This window comes from Eleutherodactylus coqui, chromosome 11 (genome assembly GCF_035609145.1).
Source record: "Eleutherodactylus coqui strain aEleCoq1 chromosome 11, aEleCoq1.hap1, whole genome shotgun sequence".
Taxonomy (NCBI): domain Eukaryota; kingdom Metazoa; phylum Chordata; class Amphibia; order Anura; family Eleutherodactylidae; genus Eleutherodactylus; species Eleutherodactylus coqui.
The window spans coordinates 113,925,103-113,951,143 of record NC_089847.1 but is presented as its reverse complement, the minus strand read 5'-3'; the positions used below and the strand labels follow the sequence as shown (position 1 = coordinate 113,951,143).

The window sequence follows — 26,041 nt, the reverse complement described above, 5'->3', positions numbered from 1 at the left end:
GGGATCCACCAGTGTTGGGCTCCCTCTCTTTAAGGCTCCCATAGTAGCTGTATAGTCTGTCTGAATGGGGAATTTGGATTTAGTAGACCCCAAAATTGCATATAGAGAATAATAGTCATTCTCTGTGTTACAACATCTAAAGGGTATATATTTGGAAAACTATAAATCGTCTTGCTTCCTTATAACATAAATCTAGTTGCTGTTGATGGATCTCTTAATCTTAATATCTTAATCTTAATATCTTAATGTTGTTGTGTACCTTAATGGAACCTACAACCCAGTTTATCTTAACAGTATGATTAGCACATGACGGCTTACTTGCAATGGGTGTTTGTATTTTTGAATTGAGCTACAATGGGTATTATGGTGGTGATTCACCATTCAGACCTAGGGTTGGATTGGCCTACCAGAGAATCAGAGGTCACTATTGAGATCTACAGGTGATTTGTAGTAAAGATAGCTCCATCCACTCAAGGTACAGACGTGACCATCCTTACCTATTCTCTTGGCTGGATATGTTCAGATATATCCATATGTGTCACAACATAACTGTTTTTTTCAAAACATCAAGATACCTTGTCACAAGATGCCAATCCAATATGTGCCTATGGTGGCCAACCTGTGGTTGTTTTGTGAAATGCAGTTTTCTAGGGTTTTGCCAGCATCTCATGATTTTGTATTAAAGGAAACCTGTCAACTGCCTAAAGCACCATAAACTAAGTTATGGTGATGTTAAGGCAAGTGACAGGGAGCCGGGTGCTACAAGTCTATGGGATAGCACGCGCATGCGACTCTGAAAAGAGTCATATTTTCATCTGGCACACGTACTTCAGTGGCGGGAACCAGGGAGAGAGTGAATATTAACAGCACCATAACTTGGTTTATGGTGCCTTTTAGGCAGGTGACAGGTTCCCTTTAAATTGGTGTCATGAGAAATTGAAGTCTTAACCAAATTAGAGCTAAACTAAGGTTGGTCACATCTGTATTAGAGAGGTACATAGGTGTGAATAGACAATGTGTATCGAAGGTGGAAGGTCCCTTTAAATGGGTCGTCTCAGGCTCTCTTTGACCTCTAAGAGCTAGACCAGAGCCAAGTAAGTTTGGCTACCTTTCAGGTGGACCCGGCCCATTCAAGTATTACGTAGTCAGACAGTCAGTCAGTCACTCATTTAATAGCTAGAACATAATACTACATTTTTCTGCAGACAGTAGTCCCAGGTTCTCTTAAGAGAAAGGATTGTCTTGGTGAGAAAATTCCTTTAAAGGGTTTCAAAGTCAACTTTTATCACCCATCCACAGAATAGGTGATCAAAATCTGAACTGTGACAGTCTTACCACCTAGACTCCCACCCATCCTAAGAACAGTGGTTCTGTGTTCCCTTCACCTCCTTATTGCACCCTCACAATGAGGAGGAGCCTGAGTGAGGTGAGGGCCAAGCGTGCATGGAGCAGCTCCATTCAGTTTCAATGGGACTGCCCAGATAGGCAAATACAAGTGCCTGACTATTTCCAGCAGTCCCTTTGAAAATGAATGGAGAGACACCATGTATGTATGGCCACCATTCCATTCAAGCTCCTCCTACAGTGAGGAAGTGAGGGAGACATGGGACCCCTGTTCTCAGGATTGGTGATGGAGACCAAAGTTTCACGCATCACAAGAGCTACAGATGGATGAAAAAAACGGAGGTATTGGGGGAGCAGGTTAATTTTGATGCACTATTGTGACAGTTTTTCTGGCTTATCCTATAGGTCTTTGGGACATAAGTTGCAATTGCAAAACCCCTATAGCAAATAAGCATAGAAGTTGTAATAAACCTGCACTTAAACTGAAAAACTTGACAGACAGAAAAGTTGAAGAATAAAACAAAACGTTTTTCACTTAAAAGACGAGATTCTCTTGGAGAAAGTAACTTTTGATAACTGAATATTGCTGCTGTAGGATGAGCACCAAACTCAAAGTATCCAGTCAAACCTACAATGTTTATTCTACACTATCCTACCAACTGTAATTGGACCCAAAGCAAGAATCAGAAGTAGTATTTATTTACATAACATAATACTTAGTTGGGCTCCTTTGGCCCTAATGACATTGGATCCTCTCCGTGGTATACGTTCTACAAACATCTGATACACTTTAGCTGGCATTTCCCTCCATTCATCCTGCAAACATCTGGCGAGTTCTCTCAAAGAGGATGGATGTGGTTCATATTTCTTGATATATTCCAGTTCGTCCTAAAGTTGTTCAGTAGGGTTCAGGTCGTGGGACATCCATCCTCAAACCAACGTAAAACAGTGTTGAATTTGTAACAAGGCCCGTTGTCTTGTTGGAAGTATGGCCAACCATTCCCAGAGTATTACCACATTGTCAGCAGCTCATTATTGTCTAGAATGTCAGGGTCCACCTCCGTGTTTATTGTTCTTGTCACTACAACCAACGGACCATGACCATACCACGCAAAACATCCCCGGACCTTAATGGAACCTCTTCCGTACTTTATTGTTAGCACACACTCACAGGTAAAAGGCCTTCCCCAGGCATCCTCCACACCCAGGTATCTCCATCTGATCTGAAGATGAAGAAGCGAGATTCATCAGTCCATAGAACGTTCTTCCATTGCTCAACGGTCCTTGCAATATTGTAGATAGGCCAATGCATCTTTTTTGATAGAACTCACCAGATGTTTGCAGGATGGATAGAGGGAAATACCAGCTGAACTGTATCAGATGTTAGTAGGAAGTTTGCCACGGAGAGCATCCGATATCAGTAGGGGCAAAGGAGACCCCGCTAAACTTCCAGGTTTCCAAGTGTGATTGATGCATCGTGCGTTCATACATCTCTATAAATTATGTAAATTACCGGCGATCGTTTCAACTCAGGCTTCTGTTTTTAAGAAGTAAGTCTGCTCCTCAGAATCAGCCGAGTTCGCTAATTGACAGCTTTACTAGGTTGTGTAATGGCTTCATCCCAACTAATCCATTTATCACACACCTCTTACACTTTAAAACGATTCCTTTCCCCTCTCTGTAAAGCAATTTTCCTTGGTTTATCCCTTCAACAAATTTTATAGCTATCTGTCGCCTGTGGCAGAAACTCTCATTGAAATTCACTTACAAGCTCCAGTCAGATGTTTTGCGGTTCCCTCTCATAACACTAGTGAAAATGGCTCTTTCACACATTTCTAAACTTGCTATGATTTTATATAAGGCAATTATATCCTAATGCATCACTTATGAAGGGCTTATCATTCGTGCTGGAGAGACCCGGATCAGGTGCACCGCCATTCTTAGCTCCAGCAGGCCAAGTTGGGTTTAACCCTTTCCAATCCAATTTGTATTCTGGTTTTCCTAGGGGGCCTACTCTTTTTCTGCTGTTTTAAAATGGCGCTATCTGCTGGCTAAAGCCAGTACTGCATGAGGGGACACATTGCATAGGCTCCAACAGCAGAGAGGCTGGCAATATACAGTAAGAGAACCCCAACGGACGTCTTCCAACATCGGAGCTGTACAGCCTTAAATCATAATGTCTTTAGACATCAGACAGTGGATTTGAAAGGGTTAAATGTCCAGAATTTGGTGCTTGAAATGTTGGTAACTATAACTATAGGGCGCTACTCCATTCATTTCAAGGAGACTGATGGAAATAGCTGAGAACAAGCGGTTGGCTATCTCCAGTAATTCCACTGAAGATGAATGGAGCAGCACCGCTCAGGAGCGACTGCTATTCCATTCAATCTCTTCCACACTGAGAGGACTACAGTAAGGAGACACAGGACCTCCGTTCTCAGGATCTGTGAAGGTCTCAGCAGTGAGACCCCCATCGATTAGACTTTTAAGTCTTCTGTTGCAGACAGCTGAAAAAAGTTGATTGTAGTACAGCCTCTTTAAAAATCTGATCTTCATCCCTGAGACCCTCCTTGATTAACGCTTTCCAATCCCATTTTGGATTCAGGGTTTCCTAAAAGGCTTTCTCTTTTTGCTGGTATACAACCGTGCCATCTGCTGGCTAAAGCCAGTGTGTGTTCGCCTGAGAGTCTCCGGCAGGGGAGTGGCTGGCAATAGATGGTAAGAATACCTTGTCAGACAGCTTCTGACATTGGAGCTGTACAAGCTTCAATCAGAATGTAGGAAGACGTCAGACAAGGAATTGGAAAGGGTTGATTTTTAATAGGTGTTAGACCAGCTTCACACAAGCATAAGTCCAATTGCGCGTGCCTCAGTGCAACACACTTGCGCACTGAACGAGGCTTTCAGCGCTCATATCGACATATATTACAGTACTTTTTCTATCCACATGGAATGTTCAGTTACGTGCGGCAATCAAACTTACCTATTGAAATGGCTAATTAGTTCCACGTGTGTACTTTTTCTGACTAAATTGCTCAGTGCGTCACTCAACTCCTAGCGAATTGCATGCACATTTCCGCACCCCCCCCCCCCCCATTGACTTCTATGGGGACCTTTGGTTTGCAAATATGAAGAATAATAGTACATGAAATGCGTGCAAGCTATGGAAATGTGAAAAACCCATTGAAATCAATGGGTGCTATTCTCTGCGTATTGGGCGTGCAAATACACCCATGTGAAGCCGGCCTTATGGAAAGGGGTTGCCAAAGAAGCCAATCTCTTTTAGGCCTCATGCACATGGCAGAGCTGGTAGCCTACAGTATATGGCTGCCCACAGATTACTACTGGCTGCCACAGTGAAGCTGTAGACCCACTTTGCACCCCTAGAAGATGCCTCCTATACGGCACTGTAAAATAGTGATATTCTCTAGAAGCGAAAAAGTCATTTTGCCTTTTTGGAACTCATTTGCCTTGGAAATACACAGACTTTTAATTGCATTCCAATCCAATCTGCTAATTTATTCATATATTTCAGATGCTCGCTGTCTCCAGTCCTCAGTAATGGGAATGTTACGGCCGAGGAAAGCCTTATTGACGCCTGGAAGTCATACATTAAAAAAGAGTATGGTACCCCCAGCCTGGAAGGGTTTTACCCTGACTGTATAGTCAATGGCTTCAATTGTGAGATGGAAGAAATATTCCATTAGACTCAACACTTGAGTGAGATGCAAGGAAATGACTTTCACTATTAGAGTTCACGTCTGATGTAATTACTGGGTTTAATTGACTTCGTGTTACCAACCATAAATCACCCATGTAAATGCATCTTAATGTAATTCAGACATAGGACGCTCCATAGACATAAAGCAGCTGTAGAGCGGCGCATGGAGTTGCTGCAGCTCTGTGTTCTGTAATTGTAGGCATTCTGTGTGCCGCCATATGGTGTCTATGATTAACACTGTATTACAGAAGTATTTGCTTCTAGGATAGAATCTCCATAATGGAACATTTGATGGAGCGTGCCATGGTTTATCTTACTGTTGTGCTCCATACAAATCCAGCAGACTAAAACCTCCACATGAAATCAGAGGCATGCCAATCTATTAGTGACAGATTAATGCTCCATACAAATCGGAGGTTCTAGGGAGCCGTAATGTGGGACCCTAAGCGTATAGACTACATATATATGTACATTTACGGTATATACATATATATTTGAGTGTCTCAAACCCCTGTCCAATGGAACCTTGTTGCTTGGGCAGATGTTCACTTCTGCCCGGCAACATCTGTGTCATATTACCTCCATGTAAGTGAAATCATTTTAAGGCATTCTGTATGGTGTTTCCATATTTTTGTCCACTCCTGTGTGTGGACACATACAAGGGTGGACAAAAATATGGAAACACCATATGAAATGCTTTAAAATCGGTCTCTACGTGTGTGTGTGTGTGTGTGTGTGTGTGTGTATATATATATATATATACATACACAGGGGTGGACAGAAATATGGAAACAGCGTATGAAATGCCTTAAAGTAAGTCTCTACCTGTCTTATTGAAAAATGATTTATAATCCCATGTAGCTTAAAGGAGATGTCCCGAGGCAGCAAGTGGGTCTATACACTTCTGTATGGCCATAATAATGCACTTTGTAATATACATTGTGCATTAATTATGAGCCATACAGAAGTTATAAAAAGTTTTTTACTTACCTGCTCCGTTGCTGGCGTCCTCGTTCCCATGGAGCCGACTAATTTTTGGCCTCCGATGGCCAAATTAGCCGCGCTTGCGCAGTCCGGGTCTTCAGCAGTCTTCTATGGAGCCGCTCGTGCCAGAGAGCGGCTCCGTGTAGCTCCGCCCCGTCACGTGCCGATTCCAGCCAATCAGGAGGCTGGAATCGGCAGTGGACCGCACAGAAGAGCTGCGGTCCACGGAGGCAGAGGATCCCGGCGGCCATCTTCAGAAGGTGAGTATGAAGACGCCGGACCGCCGGGATTCAGGTAAGCGCTGTGCGGGTGGTTTTTTTAACCCCTGCATCGGGGTTGTCTCGCGCCGAACGGGGGGGGGGTTTAAAAAAAAAAAAACCCGTTTCGGCGCGGTACATCTCCTTTAAATGGAGGTAATATGACACAGACGATGCAAGGCAGAGGTGAACATCTGCCCGAGCAACTAGGTTCCATTGGTCAGGGGTTTGAGCTACCCAGCTGTTGTTATCAGCTAGCTCCCAAAACCAACCAGAGCAGGGCAAAAGGTGAAGTAAACACAAATTTGGCAGAAAAGCTCTCAGGCAATGCAAGCAGGGGTCAAAAGGGCAGCTCAGTGCTAATAATTAAAATCTCATGCATTTTGCATGGTGTTTCCATATTTTTGTCAACCCCCTGTGCATGTTTGTATGTATATATATATATATATATATATATATATATATATATATATATTACACACTTAAAAACAATATATTGCTTAGACAAAGCAGACTGTTGTGGTCTTCATGGAATTCAGGTGAGCACATACATTCAATAGCTGTTGGGCACATGCTAATTGACCTGACAGCTGTGGTATTCCTCCTAAGCCCGCACCCATAGGCTCATCTGAGTGTGCATGTCTTTCAATGGGAAGTGGGAGTTACTGCCAAACTCCTCTGGCAATGGCTTATCTCCCTTGAGAGTAAAAGCATTGGGTGTTGAAATCAACATACTCCACCCATCATTTTTTATCCCAACACTTATAACACTGCAATAAAAACAAAATAGAATGTAGAGAATTTTCCACCAGATGTAGGTAAAACAATAGAATAATCCTACCAGGGGTGGTCGTGCGGCAGCACAATGCAGTGAAGAGCTTGGCAAGCTGCTGCCTTCCTTCGTACAGACTGGTCGGAGGACCTCCTTGGTAGCAGACGAGAAGAGAGATGACGAGATGATGCAAGGATAGACCTGGCTAAGAGCAGAAGTTTTATTGAGGGCTACACTTTCCCGTGTTGGATTGACGCCTTTATTATTTCACATACCATATGTGGCCCAACGAAGGTATCAATCCGTCACTAAAACATGTTGCCCTCAATAAAACCTCTGTTCTTAGTCTTGTCTCTCCTTGCACAGTCATCCCTTCTTTTGTATACATTACAAGTAGAGATGAGCGAGTATACTCACTAAAGCACATTACTCGAGCGAGTAGTGCCTTAGCCGAGTATCTCCCCGCTAGTCTCTAAAGATTCGGGGGGCGGGGAGCAGCGGGGGAGAGCGGGAAGGAACGGAGGGGAGATCTCTCTCTCCCTCTCTCCCCCCCGATTCCTGCCACAACTCACCTGTCACCCGCGCCGGTCCCCGAATCTTTAGAGACGAGCGGTGAGATACTCGGCTAAGGCACTACTCGCTCGAGTAATGTGCCTTAGCCAGTATACTCGCTCATCTCTAATTACAAGTTATTCATCAAGTCCTACGAAAATGGTCCGGTTCGGAAAACTTTTCTCTTATGTGTATGGGGTATTTACTGATAGGAACACCAGGAGAGTTCCTGTGCTCATAAGCGATATGTTATCTCACGTATTTCCAATTCTAAGAACCTCCAGTAACATTTTTTATACATATATATGAACAATCATAATTCAGCATTGTCATATTTTTGTAATTTTTGCTCTGAGGATTCCTTTAAATTTAATCAAAAAAACAAAAACAGATCATGGATCTAGCTGATCAGCTAAAAGCTTGAAAGAGAAAGGTTATGGACACTGACCGAGCTGATGAGGTTGGTTCTGTGATTTGCCGTTGCATTCGAACATTGTGAACACAGTTCTCCTTGTTGGTAGTCTTGGCTTCCAAAGGAATATCGGGGGACGTATGACTGATCTTCATGGATGACTCCGGAAATAGAGGGGGCTGCCCCAGATAGTTATCGCTGTAGTCATGCTCATTTGTGTCGCTGTCAGCATAGTTCAGATGTTCATGTTCTTTACTTCCTTTCAAGCCACGTTCTCGCCAGGGAATCCAGCAGAGCTTCCATGAAACAAAAAGTGATACACCAAAGAGGGCAAGCCCACAGGCTGTTACCAAAAGAGACAGCAAGCTCACTGAAACATCTAAAATAAGAGGAACAGAAGGTACGACATGATAAGTCAATGCTATTTAGCCTTCCCATAAACATTTATGTCTGTTATATAATAGCTGGAATGTTTTAATTATCTTGTGTTTTTTAAAAGGTTTTCCAATTTCAAAGATTAAACTAGATGACCCTTGTTGAACCACATGGTGAGGAATAGTGATGAGCAAACTCTTCAAAAGTTTGGTTTGGCCAGTTTGCTGAATTTCGGCAAAAACTTTGTTCTGGCCCAAATTAGTTTGAACCGAACCGGAACTTTATAAATACTCCCACAACTAGTGTATAACACTGTCTCTAAGCTATAAAACCCCCGTGTAACACTCTGAGGTCAACTAGGAGTGTATCTAAGAACTTGTAGTTGCTTTAAGGCAAAGTTAATGAAAAAGAAGGAAAAGAAGAAAAGAGAGAGGAAGAAGAAAAAGAGGAAGACAAGGAAGAGGAAGACAAGGAAGAGGAAAAGCGAAATGAAGAATAGGAAGTGGCAAAAAGAATAGAATGAAGGAAAAGGAATAAGAATAGGAAAGCATGGAAGAGGGAAAAGGAATAGATAGAAGTAGAGGAGGAAGAGGGAAAAGGAATAGATAGAAGTAGAGGAGGAAGAGGAAAAAGGAATAGGAAGGGGAAAAAGAAGCCATTTTAGTGGGTTCAACCGAATCAAACTGTCTGGGGTTTGGGTTCTCACCGAATTTAATTTTTTCCAAATTTCTCCCCGAAACAGGGTTCTATTGTTTCGGTTTGCTTACCACTAGTAAGGAACAATCTTGTCACCCCCTCACAAACATGAGTTTCACTTAATATCACTACTCCAGTACTTACTTTACTCAGTTAAACCACCTTAACACACAGCTATGATAGGTGTACAGCTCATAGACTTCCATTTCATTTGTTGACTTGAACAGAGAAAACCAAACCCTTCAGATGCTTTGAAACCAAATTAGAACAAAGCATCAACCAATTTTCTCAACTCAATCAAGTTTATTGAGTTGTTGGCTCATAATTCATTGAAATTGGACCAGCAAATTCTAAGAAATGCACAAAAAATTATTTCTTTCTTGTGGTCGTAAGCTCTACTCAAGTTTACAATCCAAGGTTCCTACTGACATTCACATGGGAGGTCAATTAACTTAACCAGAACAGTTTGCTTCTTGGATATTGGAGAAAATTGAAAGAGATTGTCCCAAGTTCAACATTATCACTGGCTAGGTGATAGTTGTCTGATCAATGAGGCCTCACCCCCCCACCAAACACTACAATGGAGTCCCAACACCCCATCCTCTTCATTGTGCTGTACTCAGCTATTTCTGTCAGTCCCGTAGACTTTGAATGGAGCAGAAGTGCATATTCTAGATTGCTGCTTCATTCAAACTCTTCCTTACTGTGGTAATGCATTGAGGAAGAATGGGGGCTTGGGACCCCTGTTCTAGTGATCAGTGGGAGTCATAGTCATAGGACCCTCAATGATTAGATATTTATTATTAGAGATGAGCGAGTATACTCGGTAAGGCACATTACTCGAGCGAGTATCTCCCCGCTCATCTCTAAAGATTCGGGGGGTGGCAGGGGGCGGGGAGCGGTGGGAGAGAGCGGGAAGGAACGGAGGGGAGATCTCTCTCTCCCTCTCTCCCCCCCCCACTTCCCGCCGCAACTCATCTGTCACCGGCGCCGGCCCCCGAATCTTTAGAGACGAGCGGGGAGATACTCGGATAAGGCACTACTCGCTTGAGTAATGGGCCTTACCGAGTATACTCGCTCATCTCTATTTATTATCTATTCTGTGTATAGGTGACATCAATCTTGGGACAGCTTTTTAAGGGAGAACGTGTAATCTTCAGGCAATTAAGAAAATTCGCCTTTCCCCTCAGCACTGCTAACTAGTAGTGTACATAGAGTATCAGGGCCTATAGCAAAGATAAAAGTTTGCCCTTTTAGCTTCTACTGAACACCACCCCATTCATAACCCTTGCTGACATTATGTATACTTTCCATTTCACGTTTAGTTACCATTGCATCATTTATGTAGACCGCATCCTTATGTAAGTTCTTATTATCCATTCTGGCGCAGGTAAAGAGCAATACAAGACATATATTACCACATTATACAATAAACAGCCAATCAGTGCATACAAGTCAGTAAGGCAGGTGTTATACCATTGAAATGCCCATTCTGCTTGGTGATATCTTCCATTCTATGACCCCTAAAAGACCCCTGTATATTGAAAATACTGTAGCCAGAAGCCATTCTAACTTAAAGGATCACCATAGTGATGTGAACATGTTTGAGTACTAGAAAATTATGGCCTGGCCCGTAAATGCTACCACTAGGGTGCCACAGACTTTGGAGGCCAGGCATCCCTCATACTCATAGGCTCTGTTCACACTGTTGTTAGACTTTCCACCTACATATTTCTATTAAAGCCTATGTACACCTTTGTGCTCTTTTTTTCCTTTAAATCAATGTGTTTTTGGAAATGAAAACTTTTTAGAATTGGTTTTTAAGAAGAATATCTGATTATTTGATTTCTAGGCTTGTTTTGTTTTCGAAGCACTGCAGACTGTAGTATTGAAATCATAGCCAAATTTGTCAGAGTAGACTGGCAGCCCCTCCCCTAGCCTGCGCCATGTTGTGATTGTGCATTCACTGCCTTTCTACTGAGCTATTACAGAAGGCTGTATGACAGTGCTGGATGGTGGAAGAGATCAGGAGAACAGAGATCAAAGAAAGCTACTATTACAGAGAGCCTTAATTCATTCTTGGTGAATTTTCTGCTCTTATCATCAGTGAGGGGGAATAGAACTGCAGATACTCAGAAGATTATGAGCCTCGTGTGGCGCAGAGTGTAAGTTCTCGCCTACGACCTGAAGGTTGCAAGTTCGATCCCTGCTTGAGTCAGGTAGCCGGCTCAAGGTTGACTCAGCTGAGATTGGTAAAATGAGAACCCAGCTTGGTGGGGGGTAATAATTACCTGAAAGCGCTGCAGAATAAGTTGGTGTTTTACAAATACCAAGATTAGATAGGCGGAGAGATAGCTGTGTAGTATGGAATGATAGTAGTTATACTGAAATAGGAGTGGGGAGGGGGAGTTGAGCTTATGCACCTTCATGAAAGAAACCAGCTGATCAGTGCTGCTTATGCCAAGCTAGTAACTTGAGTGTAGGAGAGTCTGCAAGTCAAATATGAGGCTTTCTAAATGCATGAAAAGGAAAATTCAATGTAAATAAAACAAACAGATAAGTGCATCATTTTTTTCTGGAGCAACTTAGTAAAGTATGTGTAAATTGATTAGGTTGCATGTGCTATGTTGTGCTATTCTAACTTTTTAGGAAATCCTGGTGTATTGATAATAAGTCAACGATATCCATTACATCCTGGATATGTCATAACTGCCAAGATGCTCTTACATTGAGTGCTAGTGAGATGAAAGAAAGTGGCTGGGACCCAATGCTGGACCATTATTCTGTATGAATAATGTTTCCACATGGTGCATAAAAGACATAGCTAAATTACAAAATCAACGCTGATACCATTGACCTACCGAAGACTAGTATATAAAGTATATGTTTAGAAGACACTGGGTTAACTTTGCTCTAGAATTCTTCCTATATATGTTTGTCCCCTAACCCCTTCAGGACCACATTTTTTTTGTTTATTTGTCCCCATCTTCCAAAAGCCATAACTTTTTAAATTTTTCTATTGATAGAGCCATATAATGGCTTGTTTTTTATGGAACATGTTGTATTTTTAAATGTTACCATAAAAATGAATAATAAAAACTTCAAAAAAAAATTTCAGTGGGTGAAATGAACTTCACCATTGTGTGTGTGTCTGTGTTAGTTCTTACAGCTTTCACAATGCAGTGAAAGTGATATATGAACTTTGTTCTATAGGTCAGTATTATTACGATGATAGCAAATTTACATAGTGTTTTTTAAAATGTTTTTGTACTTTCAAAGAGTTAACAATTTTCTAAAACAAAAATTGTATTCCGCACCCTATTCTGAGGCCTGTGCCTTTTTTTATTTTTGCATCGATTGGGCTGTGTGAGGGCTCATTTTTTTGTCCTTTTTACTAGAACCATTATACAAAAACATATGCCTTTTTGATCACTTTTTATTCCAACGTTTTGGGAGCCAGGATAACAAAAAACACTCTGGCAATACTCACATTCTGTTCTATTTTTGTTAAGGCTTTCAGCTTGCAGGATAAACATTGTCATATTTTAATGGTTCAGACGTTTATAGACATAATGATATCAAATATGTGGGATTTTTTAATTGTTTCGATTTTTTAATGGAAAAGAGGGGATTGAACTTTAAATATTTTTTTTTTTTTACTAATAAAAAACTTTATTAAATCTTTTTTTAGACTTTCATTTAGTCCCCACAGGAGCCTTAAACTGGCAATCATTTGATCACTTGTAGTACATGGTATTTTTTTTAATGTTGCCTATGAAGCTCTGCCATGGGCAGGGCTTCATTGGAATCCATGCATGGCAGCCCTGAGAGTCTTCAGTAGGCTCCGTGCTGCCATACTAACCCATCAGGTCCTCCAAACCCCTGATGGGACACTGGAAGAGTTCCCCTCCCTCCTGTTGCTTGGACCACAGCATCTGAACAGTTAACTGCCACAATCAGAGCTAACTCTTATCGAAGCAGTTGCCGGTGGCTACCAGCTGTCAAAAACAGCTGATAGCCTTCATGACTGTATAATGTATATTTACATTATGGGGTCAGGAGGGATTCATCTCTACCTCCACCAAGGGAATACACAGAGGATGGGTCACCCATAGCAATGGTAAAATCAGGCCTTTTCAGCAGCTGCCTGACACCACCACACTCCTAGCCATCCAGCACAGGAGATCTTACTAGCCCTATTTCACAAATCTGTGGAGATCACAACTCTGAGCAGAGTCTCACCACCAATTAAAATAGAGACAAGACTAAACTGCAATAACCCCCTGAAGACTCAATAATCTGCAATACTGTGTAACAATCAGCTGATCAGCCCACAATGCAGATACAGAAGTGACCATTGGATGCATTCTCCATTCAACGTAGACTTCACAGTTAAATGAATATCTGAAGAGTTCATTGTGTTGTCATAGTTGCCAAAGACTATTAACGGTGCCTGGAGAGATCCGCAGGATGCGCATTATATAATTTAATAGCTGTGAAAAAATATATCTTTGGTAGAACAAACCCTGTATATTATTAAGTGGAGCTGAAGTGGAAAAAAATAAGACTGTGAAGTCTCTGAAGTGGGATTCAACCTCCACCGAATCTAATTAATAATGTATCCTGAATTCTTTCACACGCATCGCTGCTCTGTTGAATCAGCTTAACATGTTTCACTTACAGTTAATTCGCTGCACTTTCAAGCAACCATTATCTTCTACTACGTGAATGTACTTAACCGATGCTGTCTGACAATGTCCTGTCTATATTGTACTTTGTCTGGATCACACTTCGGCTCAACCACTGAGACAAAAACAAGAGGGGGAAAACGATTTTCATACGAATTGGCATTCACCGTTAGTTATCTTCTAGGGATTAGCAAATCAATCCGCCCAGTTCCTAATTCGCCTGCCATTGGGATACATTGAATAAATTGATTTAATAGATTTTTAGCAAATTCAAGATAATATTCCAATTTTATTTCATAAGATTGCGGAATAGGTGGATGGGCACACTGGCCCGGACTGATTCGAGTCCAGGTATTGCGGCACACTATCAAGAAGTGGATCTAGGGTGATGTCACCCAGCAAACATGCTTGTATCTTAGGTGTACGTCCTCTACCATTCGGAGCTGGCCACTGATGAGGGCCTCTTTCTTGTCACTGCAGAAGGACCCTTAGGTGCCTTGGGTGTTAGTTGGAAATTCCTCAGTGTTTGATGTTCCCTTATTTTCTTCTTCAACATCTCTTTGAGGTGTGGACTGATTGGGCAATTAGGAGGTGTTTCCCTTAGCTGGCCAATCAACCATAATGGGAGTATATTTATTCTAGACCCGCCTCTACATGGGTAGTGGTTATTTTCCTGTCTGAGGCATTTGGTCACCTGTTAACTATGCACCTGTGGTTATTTCTTCTGTATGGAGCTTATTCACTTATGCCTTATACTAGTAATTATAAGGAAATTATAGTACCAGTGTTTCTGGTGGCGCAATGCGCTACATGCACGTCACACATACATTGTTCATCCCATACAACAGGGATCAGAAGCAGCACAGCACTGGAGATGAAGGACCTGTGATGATGTCACCATCATGCTCTGCCCCTGATCATATGACGGTGACGTTGATCCAGAGTACATGACTTACATGCTCCGCATCTGGTTACATGATGGTGACGTTATCAAAGGTCCTTCATCGCCAGTGAGGTAAATACATGGTCCGCCCCTTATCACATGACGGTGCAGATTACGGGTGGAATACAAACCTCCTGCAGCCTCAGTTGCTACAAACCCCCTGCAGCCTCAGAATACTAATTAACACCTAGCCGGACAGCAGCCATGTGCGTACAAAACTTGTTATGATGTCACCGTTATGTGATCAGGGGCGGAGCATGTAACTCGCTCACTGGGGATGAAGGACCTTTGATGACATCACCATTATGTGATCAGAGGCAGAGCATGTAAGTCACTCACAAACCAACTCACGCACGGATGGACAAGCTGTCATTAGTGGTTTGACTGTATTATATACATTTTTCTTTCCAGACACTTGAAACCACCCTTCAATATCAAAACTCTCATATCTTCTAAGTCATGTCCATGGTTAGAGAAATGCTCGGCCACAGGTAATTCTGTCTTTCTCTGATTAATTGTATGGTGATGAGATCTCATCCTCGCTTTCAGTTTTTGCCCTGTTCCTCAAAGCCACAGAAGAATTTGGGAATATAAATTTATAACAACTTTTGACACTGAATAGTGGGTTAAATTATTCATGAGGATTTATGGGTGAATGGGAGGTATGAAGCATCTATAGCACAGATAAGACTGCTGGCCTGGTGAAAACCCCACCAACAGTAATTCAGGGCCCATAAACTTTCACTCCCTTATCAGTGTCTAGTTAAAAATGTTTGTGTACCTCTTGCAGCATTCCTGGCCTGACGACCCCCCCAACAGTAATTCAGGGACCATAAAACTTTCACTCCCTTGTCAGTACCTAGTCAAAAAAAAAATTCTGTTGCAGTATTCCTTTTAAGTGCAAACCAATTACATCCATGTCTGTGCCTTGCCATAGGTATGTATGTCATAAATATGTATATATATGAATGCCTCTTCAGATCTATTCCATTTTAGCCTGATGAAGAACCCGAGAGGTTCGCAAGCTCATTATAACATCATGTATTTTTGTTAGCCATTAAAAGGTATCATATCTACAAGATTACTTGGTTTCTCTTGCTGGGAACAATCACATTGTACTCTATTGGCTAACACGGTACCAGACATTTGTTTTCATGGTACCACCGAAATGTACAACTCGTGCTACAAAAATCAATCTCTAATGTACCTATGTTACTGGAAAAAAGTTAGGATTTTTTGAAAGTGGGAATACCAGAACTGTAGAACGTGAATCGGACACAGCAGCAGCAATGAACCTTGGTTATGAACGGGTTATCATTAACAGATTTATCCCATTGGATAGATTTATGCATGGAGATCTTCTGCCTTGTATCTGATCCCTACAAGTATATCCCCCTATAGCTTTAACTGATAACTTTATGCAGAGGTGTGTCTTGAAACTGTTGAGCCCCGATGCAAAACCTGTAAGAGGGCTCTCTAACTATAATACTTCTTTCATTATACTGGTCTTCTCATATTGAGAAGAGAGACCTTATCAGCCCCTAAGTCATCAGGGCTTGGGTGCAATTGCACCCTCTGCACCCCCTATAGTTACACCCTGCCATAATGTCTTTAACAGGGTTCCTTTGTCTCGTCAAGATCAATTTATGACCCCTCATGGAAGTAGATGCACCACTCACCCTTGGACTGAGTAAACCCGAAAACATTGGGTGCAGTATAGAGGCGGCTAAGACTATAATTTTCCTCGTCACTACACAGATCTCATGCCAACTCTTTGCATAGTTGCCGCTGCATATCTCAGTCTTAATCTTCCTCTGTGGTCAGGGCCAGGAAGTTCTCTATTGATTACATTTTCTTCAAAGAGTGTTTCTATCTTCACAATCATCTCACTAGAGTTCCTGCTCAGTGCAAAACATTTACAGCTAAATGAATGGTATATCTACATCTCAGATCTGCCCAGCCATTTTACTGCAGGAGAAATGAGGTTAATCAAATATGTCCACAATTGGGAGTGTCCATTTAGATGGATGTGAATGTGATGTGAGCCAGGCCCAATTCAGAGCTGTATGCACCGATCCTGCACATTGACAAAGGGAGTCTCTATGGCTCTGTGCTATGGACCTCTAAGCACTTGGTGTGCCGGCATATGGTGCCTATGTTTTTCATTATATTACAGAGGGTAAAAAATCCTCCATATCACCCTATCTGATGGAACATGCCACAAGTTTTTTCTACTGTATTCCATATACAGGGTGTCTCAAAAGTGTGAAAACACCTATATAGAATGAAAACAGTTTGATCAGAAGGTAAAGCAATTATGCATACAAGTAGCAGGAGAAGGGTGAAACCTGTTAGGCTATGTCGCCAACAAGACGGCCATTTTGAATGCCGCCATCTGGGATTCGACTCTAATTTTTACAATGGGAAGGTAGGTGTGTGATATAACAAACTGGCAGAGAATTTTACCAGAAAACCAATGGTATGCTTCACTTTAAGATAACTTTATTTGTTCTCATGTTAACACGGTGACTTTTCTTCAGTAAACGCAATGTGAATGATGGCCTTATCTCAAGCAGAACGTGTTGAGATCGTCCATATTTCAGGTGAATGAAGCACATGTGTCATCACCTCAGATTTCAATCAACACCACCCAACCTGACCTCCCTTTATCCACAGTGCAGTAGCCCAACTACTTTCCAAATTCCGTTGTAATAAACTTGAATGTGAACAACCAAAAACTTTTACTAATGAACTTCTGCTCTGGCCTGGCTTATCAGTAACAGTTTTTGGATGTCCATATTTCAGTTTATCAGCGACAGGCCTTGTTTCTCAGAATTTGGAAAGTAGTTGGGACACTGCACTGTGGGTAATGGGAGGTCTGGTTGGGTGGCATTGACTGATTGATTGATTGAAATCTGCAATGATGACACGTGAGTTTTGATTACCTGACATAAGAATGATCCCAATGTTCTGCTAGAGATAAGGCCATCATTCATATTACTTGTAATAAAGAAAGATAACTGTGCTAACATGAAAATGAATAAAGTTATGATAAAATGAAGCCCATCATTAGTTTTCTGGTGAAATTCTCTGCCAGTTTGATATATCATACACCAACCTTCCCATTGGAAAAATTAGAGTTGAATCCAAGATGGCGGCATTCAAAATGGCTGTCATGTTGGTGACATAGGCTAATAGGTCTCTCATTTCCCCTTCAGTTTGTATGCAAAATTACATCACCATCTTTAAAACTGTTTTCATCCCATATGGGTGTTTCCCCACTTTTGAGACACCCCATATATACAAATGTAGCAAACATTGTTATTGGCACTTATCGCAGTAAATGTACATTTGCAGCAAGTTTTAACTGCACTTTTTCAATGGCTTTTGCTTTGTTAAATGTTAATGTAGAGTTTGCTGCGATGTGCATTTAATGTGCTAAGTGAGATAACATATGCTATATCTGTATCTCCAAGCCATATGGAAAAACAGTGGGGCTCCATAGATGTCTATGAGTGCTGTATTAGGGCTCTGCACAATCTGGAGCCTGTAATATTGGATATTCTGTACACAAACTCCAAACCTTAGTTATACAGAAACCATCTTTGCAATATGCATATAACACAATTATAAATAGGTAGGACCTATGTGTATGTTCGGCAAAATAGGAAAGGTTACCAAATTTGTCCGCCAAACATAGACCATAATGCTAGTAAAGAATTGCAGAGGGTCGAAATATTACAGTAGTGGTCTTGTGGCTAAAAGGGTGGCAGCAGTACTGATTGCAACTAAGTCCCAATGTCCACAGGTCACCCATGTGCATAAGGGTCTACTCATAAGGGACAGGACCTATTCATCATGACTAGAGATGAGCGAGCACGCTCGGTAAAGGCAGTTACTCGAGTGATCATCGCTGTTCTCGAGTAACTGCATTCTCATCCGAGCAGGCTCAGGGGGAAGGGGTGGGTGAGCGGGGGCTAGCGGCGAGGAGAGAGATCTGTCTTACTGTCTCCCCCCCCCCCCCGCCACCCCCCGAGCCTGCTCGGAAGAGAATGCAGTTGCTCAAGAAGAGCGATGATTGCTCGAGTAACGGCCTTAACCAAATGTGCTCGCTCATCTCTAATCATGACATATCCTACTAACCACTCAGATATAATCATGCACAATTGAGACCCCCATCTTCTAGTATGTTGGACTTTGGTCTTCAGAACCATAGAAATTAATTGTAGCGTCCATCTACGTGTATCAGAAGACCCATTCCCCACGCCATTACTCTATGTCCACCAGCCTGCACTGTTGAGGAAGGGTTCATTGATTAATGCTGCTTGCACCAAATTCTGACTCCCCCCCCCCCCCCATCAGCATGATACAACAGTAATCTGGATTCATCTGACCAGGCAATGTTTTTCCATTACTCAGTGGTCCAATTTTTGTCATCTTCTGCCCACTGGAATCTTTCTGTTTAATAATAATGGCGCTGGAACTGGTCATCTGCTGTCATAGCCCAACTGTGCTAAGGAACAACAAGTGTGGACATATTAGTTGGAGCACCAGTGTTCATCATCCTTTGACTCTTTCCGGCAACTAGTTGTTTCCGTCCACAGGATCCCCTTTCGCTGGATGATTTTACTCAATCACGTCATTCTCAGTATACTCTCCACATTGTTGCACAGAAAAACCCCAAAAGGTTGGCTAGTCTAGCACCGATGGCCAGAACCCATTGGAAGTTGCTCAGACAGCTCCATCTAATGTGGATTCACAATGAAGCTGATCCACAGAAAACTTGCCATGTGATATTATGCTACAAGCCAAAGGTCGCCAGTCTAATTTCCATACGGGAAGCTCCAATCATGGCAAGGCTGAAAAAAAGACAAATGTCCATCCAATTCAGACTGTTTTCACCCCCCTTGTTGATCCAGAGGAAGGCAAAAAAAAACTGTGAGGGAGAAGCCAATTTACCCCATGTTGGGGAAAAAATGGCAGTCAGAATAATCCCTGTATATAGACCCTATAGTCAGAAACGCTATCATTTCTCCTTAGGGAGAGCACCTAGATGGTGAGTGAGGAGACTCAAATGGCCATGCACGCTTCTTATGACAATATGCAAATAAGGGAGATGGAATGAAACCTCCACAGTGCCACCTATTGGAAGGTTGACACTATGGAGGTTTCGATTCCTCTCCCTTATTTGCATATTACCCAGAGGCGCATGCATGGCCATTTGAGTCTCCTCACTCACCGTTTCTGACCCCCCCATCCCAGGTCTCTCACTAGCAAAGCCAGACTCCTACTGTATACTGACGAAGTGCAAACACCATGAAACAGCTGTCTGTGCATGGAGTCTGGCTTTGATTTTAATTCCTGGTCATTGTTACAAGGCTTGTATAAAAAGTCTGACTTTGGCTTGAAGGAATGCTTCCTTCCAATAGGTGGCACTGTAGAGGTTTCATTCCATCTCCCTTATCTGCATAGACCCTACAATATATCACATATATGGAGCATGCAAAGTCATGAATAGTTTAATGGAATGCCCAGATATAACCTGTGCATTAAGAGGGCTGTATGTGATTCACTGTTGTCCATAGTTTAGGTCTTTTATTGTACTATGCATCTTCATGCATTTAAATATGGCTGAGCTGCAGTACTAGATCTAGCCAGCAGACATGAGTGGCGCTCTTACTGGAAGAAAGCAGCCATGTTTCACTAATCTTCTACAACTTGTTTAAGTGTCAGTGATATTGCCTATAAATCTACCGGCAGTGAAGGTTTATTGGCCTAATGCAGCCCACATAAGAACATCTCTGATTGCTTGTGGTTGTTGCAAGGTATTTACACTTTAGAAGTAAATTACCTCTAGACATTTTCTAGTACACTTTTCTTAAAGGGGTTGTCCCGCGAAAGCAAGTGGGGTTATACACTTCTGTATGGCCATATTAATGCACTTTGTAATGTACATCGTGCATTAATTATGAGCCATACAGAAGTTATTCACTTACCTGCTCCGTTGCTGGCGTCCTCGTCTCCATGGTGACGTCTAATTTTAGCGTCTAATCGCCCGATTAGACGCGCTTGCGCAGTCCGGTCTTCTCCCTGGTGAATGGGGCCGCTCGTGCTGGAGAGCTAGTCCTCGTAGCTCCGCCCCGTCACGTGTGCCGATTCCAGCAAATCAGGAGGCTGGAATAGGCAATGGACCGCACAGAGCCCACGGTGCACCATGGGAGAAGACCCGCGGTGCATCGTGGGTGAAGATCCCGGCGGCCATCTTACTAAGGTAAGGAAGAAGTCGCCGCAGCGCGGGGATTCGGGTAAGTACTAAACGTTTTTTTTTTTTTAACACATGCATTGGGTTTGTCTCGCGCCGAACGGGGGGCCTATTGAATTTAAAAAAAAAACCTGTTTCGGCGCGGGACAACCCCTTTAATGCACGTTGTAACAGAAATCATTTTTCAGGTTCCACGCGGCTCATTTTTTCCCGCTTTGTCCACATTGATAGGATGTCTTTATTGGGAATCAACAAAATGGCAGCGCAAGACCAAGAAATTGTCATCGGATGATGGATTCATGGCTAAATTTCCATGGCAACTTGTGATGTGCAAATCCATTCTCTCCCCAATTACCTGGACGGAATATGTCAGTGTTGCCGGCATGTGGTAGAATAAGCTGCCGCTCTCTTGTAAGAAAATATTAAAGCCGACATTTATAAAGATTCACTTTTTTTTCTTAATTAGATTCCTGTAAGATAAATTGGATGAAACTTAAAGGGAAGGTATCAAACGTTTTACTTTGTCTTTATGAATTAGATAGAAAAAGTCTTCACACCCCTGTTAAAATAACCGTGTTAAAAAATGATTGATTTCAGGTTAATTTCCACCTTCAATGTGACCCGTTATCTGTACGATCCCATTGAAAAAACTTCTATCTTCTTCTGGCGAAGCCATTTTTTTCTTGAGTTGCAGGTATTCTTTGGTCGTTGTCGTGCGGAGAGGTGAAATTCCTCTCTATCTTCAGCTTTTTGACTATGATTATTGTTACATTGTGCTGCTGGGACCTGTAGTACTAGGGTGTTAGGATCGTGTGGGCAAACTAGCACGGGGCCCACACGATGATGATGCACACGGGTACACACACGGGTTTCAGGCAACTGGCCCTGTGCTACAGGGAGGATGACATGGCCCTACCTAAGCAAGGACATTGCCCCAATAAAGGGCGGCCCAGCGGTCTTCGGATCTGGGCCCTAGCTACTCCTAGGAACCACGCACCAGAACACCACACACAAACATGCCACATAACAGGGACAGAACAACAGGACACAGAGCCAGAAAACACAGCATACAGCAGCCACAATGCAACCACTAAAAACAGGTGTTAAACTATATATAAATACCAGGTATTAGTTGACATTTTGTACCAAACATGGAAGCTAGCTGGCCACTTCATGGCTCCTAGCTATACCATTAGTCCCTACACTAACCAGGAAACCAGCGGCACGGGGCACAGATCACACAGCAAGCTGCAACAAGACAGAACAGAGCACAGATCATACAGCAAGCTGCAACAGGACAGAACAGAACATAGATCACACAGCAAGCTGCAACAGGAAAGAACAAAACTGAAGTAACATGACTGCTCACCCTGAACACCAGACAAACACTGACAGGAGCTGGGTTTATATGTGAGCAAAGACCCAGGGTATTGGCTAGCAGGAGATCACCACACCCAGCCAGCTCAATCATTCAACACCTGTGAGCTATGCTGCTAGAAACCCTAGTACTACAGGTCCCAGCAGCACAATGTAACAGTACCTCCCCTTTAAATAAGGGGCCTCTGGACCCTTTAGGCATAAAAAAAATTATACAATTCCTCCAAACCGCGCACGTGTACAGGATTTATCTATAAAGGACCTGACACCAAGGCAAAGATGGCAAAATGGGAGAGAGTAAGAAATAGTACACCTAAAACAAGGCCCACTGCGCCTTACACACCCGGCCTCAGTCACAGTAGCCTGCAAGGAAAAGTGCACTAGACCAGAGGGGAAAACATGCCAACCCTCCTACTGACACAACAACCCATAGGACTTATCCATACAGGCCTATTACTGGGCGTACAGCAAAAGGCCAAAAACACAGGTAAATACAACAGTGGTCTACAGCAAATTATGTCCACAGGGCGCAACTCGCCACAAAACGGACACCGGGACAGGAATACAGACTGCATAACTCAGGACGGGTAACAGACCAAACAAAGCCCTAACATCCGCCTACCAACAGACAAGGGGACAGAATACAGATCGGGCGTCCGCCCACCAACAGACAGGTAGACATACAGGAACAGAAATCAGGTGTCCACAACCAATGGATGGGTGGCTCAGACAGACAGGGCTCTAAAATCCGCCTACCAGCGGACAAAGGGGACAGGATTACGGATCAGGCGTCCGCCCACCAACGGAACAGGGTCCAAAGACCAGTGGACAGGTGGATCAGATAGACGGAAAACAGGGACTGACAGACATCAGACAAACTGGAGCATACAACAGACTAACATAAAAAGAACATATTAACATAGCAGGATAACATAACTAGCATACAACATAATGCACCCCCTTTTGTAACTGCAAACCTGTGTGTACCCATGTGCATCCTTTGGTCACGATCCTGTGGGCCCTGTGCTAGTTTGCCCACACGATCGTAACAATTATGTTGTAAATGAGCCTCATGTGACGCACAGTGCTAAGGCAGCCCTAAGCTCTTGCTCGGGACCTGAAGGTTGCGAGTTCAATCCCCGCATGGTTCAGGAAGCTGGCTCAAGATTGACTCAGCCTTCCATCCTTCCGAGGTCAGTACAATGAGTACCCAGCTTGGTGGGCGGTAATAAATAAATTACCTGAAAGCTCTGCGGAATAAGTTGGCGCCATACAAATAACAAGATTTACTTATTTTATTTTTAGATTGATAAAGCTCAAGAAATGTGTGGATAAAGGTACTACCAAACCTCCGCTTCTGAGCCACTTGCTTACTCCAACACCAGATCCTGCGCCTATTGTGCTGCGATAAAAGCTATAGTTCTTCAACATGCAAAGAGTGGGTTGTTGCTTGTTGCCACCCATGTGGATGGGCTCAGTTCTAGGTAGATGACCTGTTGGCCAAAGTTTGGATGCCTGTACAATGTCCTGGGTCCATTAAGCCACCATTGACAGATGCCTTCGAGGAGTAAGAACTATATATATAGGTACAAGGAGGGTCGAGGCAGAGCAGTCCCTAGCAGCACCAAGTACGTAATTCAGGTGATTATTCCGCTTGTTCCAGGTTATACACTGCACCCCCCAGGTTCTGTACTAGGCATAAAGTATCAGTTTTGTTCCCTTCAACTTATTTACAGAACAGTCGGAAGTCGAGTTTTTGATGAAGTACATTGTATTCCCACTTGGCGGTAAGAAGGCAATGTCGGAGAGAGACTTGTACGGAGAACGCAATGGCCCTCAGTTGGGTATTGCCCATAACAATAGTAATGTTTTGTAATGTATTGTTATTTTTATAGTCCTTCTATTTCTTGGTTTTCTTCTAGCACTTCATGTCCCAGGCTTCTCGCTGCCTCCCCTTTCCATGCATTTTGCATGCCCATGATGGAGTGTTATATATGGAATTTTCCAGAAAAAAACAAAGAAATCAACTAACTTTTCTAGAGCAACTACAAAAGGGTGAGCAAGGCCATTACATTGTGTATGATAGAAAATATTTTCTTTAGCTCCGTCTCTCCTATTATACGCCATCATATCTGGAGTTTAGCCGGAATCATAAGCTTGCCATGTTGTTATCATCAGTGTCTAGACTTTCCTTTATTAAGCAGCGCAGGTTCTATAATGGATTTTTTTACAGGCCGGTACAGAGGAAAGAATGGTGAGAGTGGATGATAAAAGCCTGTACCTGAGAGACAATGACGAGGGAGATTTTACTTCCAGTGTCCACACAAATACAATTTAAGAATGGGAAAAGGTCTTGCGTTGGGCTCCACTACTTCTGAAGAGTAGGATATTCGAGCAGATAAGATTATATCCAATTTGATAAGAAAAGGCTAATGCAATTATATAATTTAACTAGATTAAAGAAGGGAACATTGCAGAACTCCATGTTCTAAATCTTTATGAGATATGAATAGAGGCTGAAATACAGCAGACTTCAATCAATGCAAATAGAGCTCACAGACAGGAAGTGTAGCCATCTACTTGTCCTACAGCAAGAAAGCGTGACAAAAGCTTCCTAAATCAATCACAGACTTGTCACCCATCAATAGCATATTTACTAATGCCAAATAATAGTCCAGACGGGTGTGGCTTAAATGAATGGGCGTGGTTTTAAATTCAAATTAGTTAAAGTCACACCCATTTAGTGATTTCGTTCCTGTGATAGTACAGCGCAAATTGAGATCATTGGTATGTATACAATAGCAGAGATAGAGCTTGTATGGATGTGAAGATCTACAAGTGAATGACCCAACACGATGGCTTTGAAGCGGCTCGGCCGCTCGCTCTTCCGCTGCGGACGGCGCTCCCATAGAGGAGAGCGCGGCCACAGCAGAAAAAAAATAGACATGCTGCGGTCGGCAAATCCGCGCCGCAGAAGTGGCTTCTGCCGGCTTAGCCACAGCAGATTTGCCGTACCGTGTGGACGAGATTTCTGAGAAATCTCGTCCACTTGGCTGGCTAATCCTGGGATTAGCGGCCGCATGCGGATTTGCCGCGGTGAAATTCCGCACGGAATTTCCGCGGCAAATCCGCCCTGTGTGAACCCAGCCTAAGGCCACCTGCACAGGGATAGATTTGCCTTGCGGAATCCGCCTCCTGATTCTGCAGCAAATAGTACCTATAAACATGCTATTGAAAATCGCTTTTTTCTCTGAACAAGCGCAAATCAAATGCGATTTTCCGCTGGCGGAGGAAAAACAGCAGCATGTTCTATTTCTGCGCGGATTCTGTGTGGACGGCTTCTATTGAAATCAATGGAAGCCGCCTGACCCGCAGCCATTCTGCAATGACATTGCAGAGGTTCGAAAAAAAATGTATCATGCATGTCTGACGGCTCGCCATGTGGAGCATCTGCAGTACGGAAGAAAAGCAGGTACGCGCAGATGCCGGCTGGGCACAGGGTCAGATTCTGCTGCAGGACTCTGCATGCGGAATCCGACCCACCCGTGTGCAGCCAGCCTAAGGCTTGTTTCATATGAGTGCATACATGTTTTACACCCGTCCGATATGCACGACCATCTGAGCCATTGGTTTCCAATGTATCCATTCACATGGACGA

General features: G+C 42.9%; 1 protein-coding gene across 1 annotated transcript in view; it reads right to left on the bottom strand.

Moving 5' to 3' along the window:
• SYT9 (synaptotagmin 9) overlaps positions 1–26,041 on the bottom strand; it is a 174,053-nt gene that overhangs the window by 106,174 nt on the left and 41,838 nt on the right. The window contains exon 2 of the mRNA XM_066582262.1: positions 8,079–8,421. Within this exon, the coding sequence (XP_066438359.1) occupies positions 8,079–8,421 (343 nt within the window). The remainder of the gene's footprint in view (positions 1–8,078; positions 8,422–26,041) is intronic.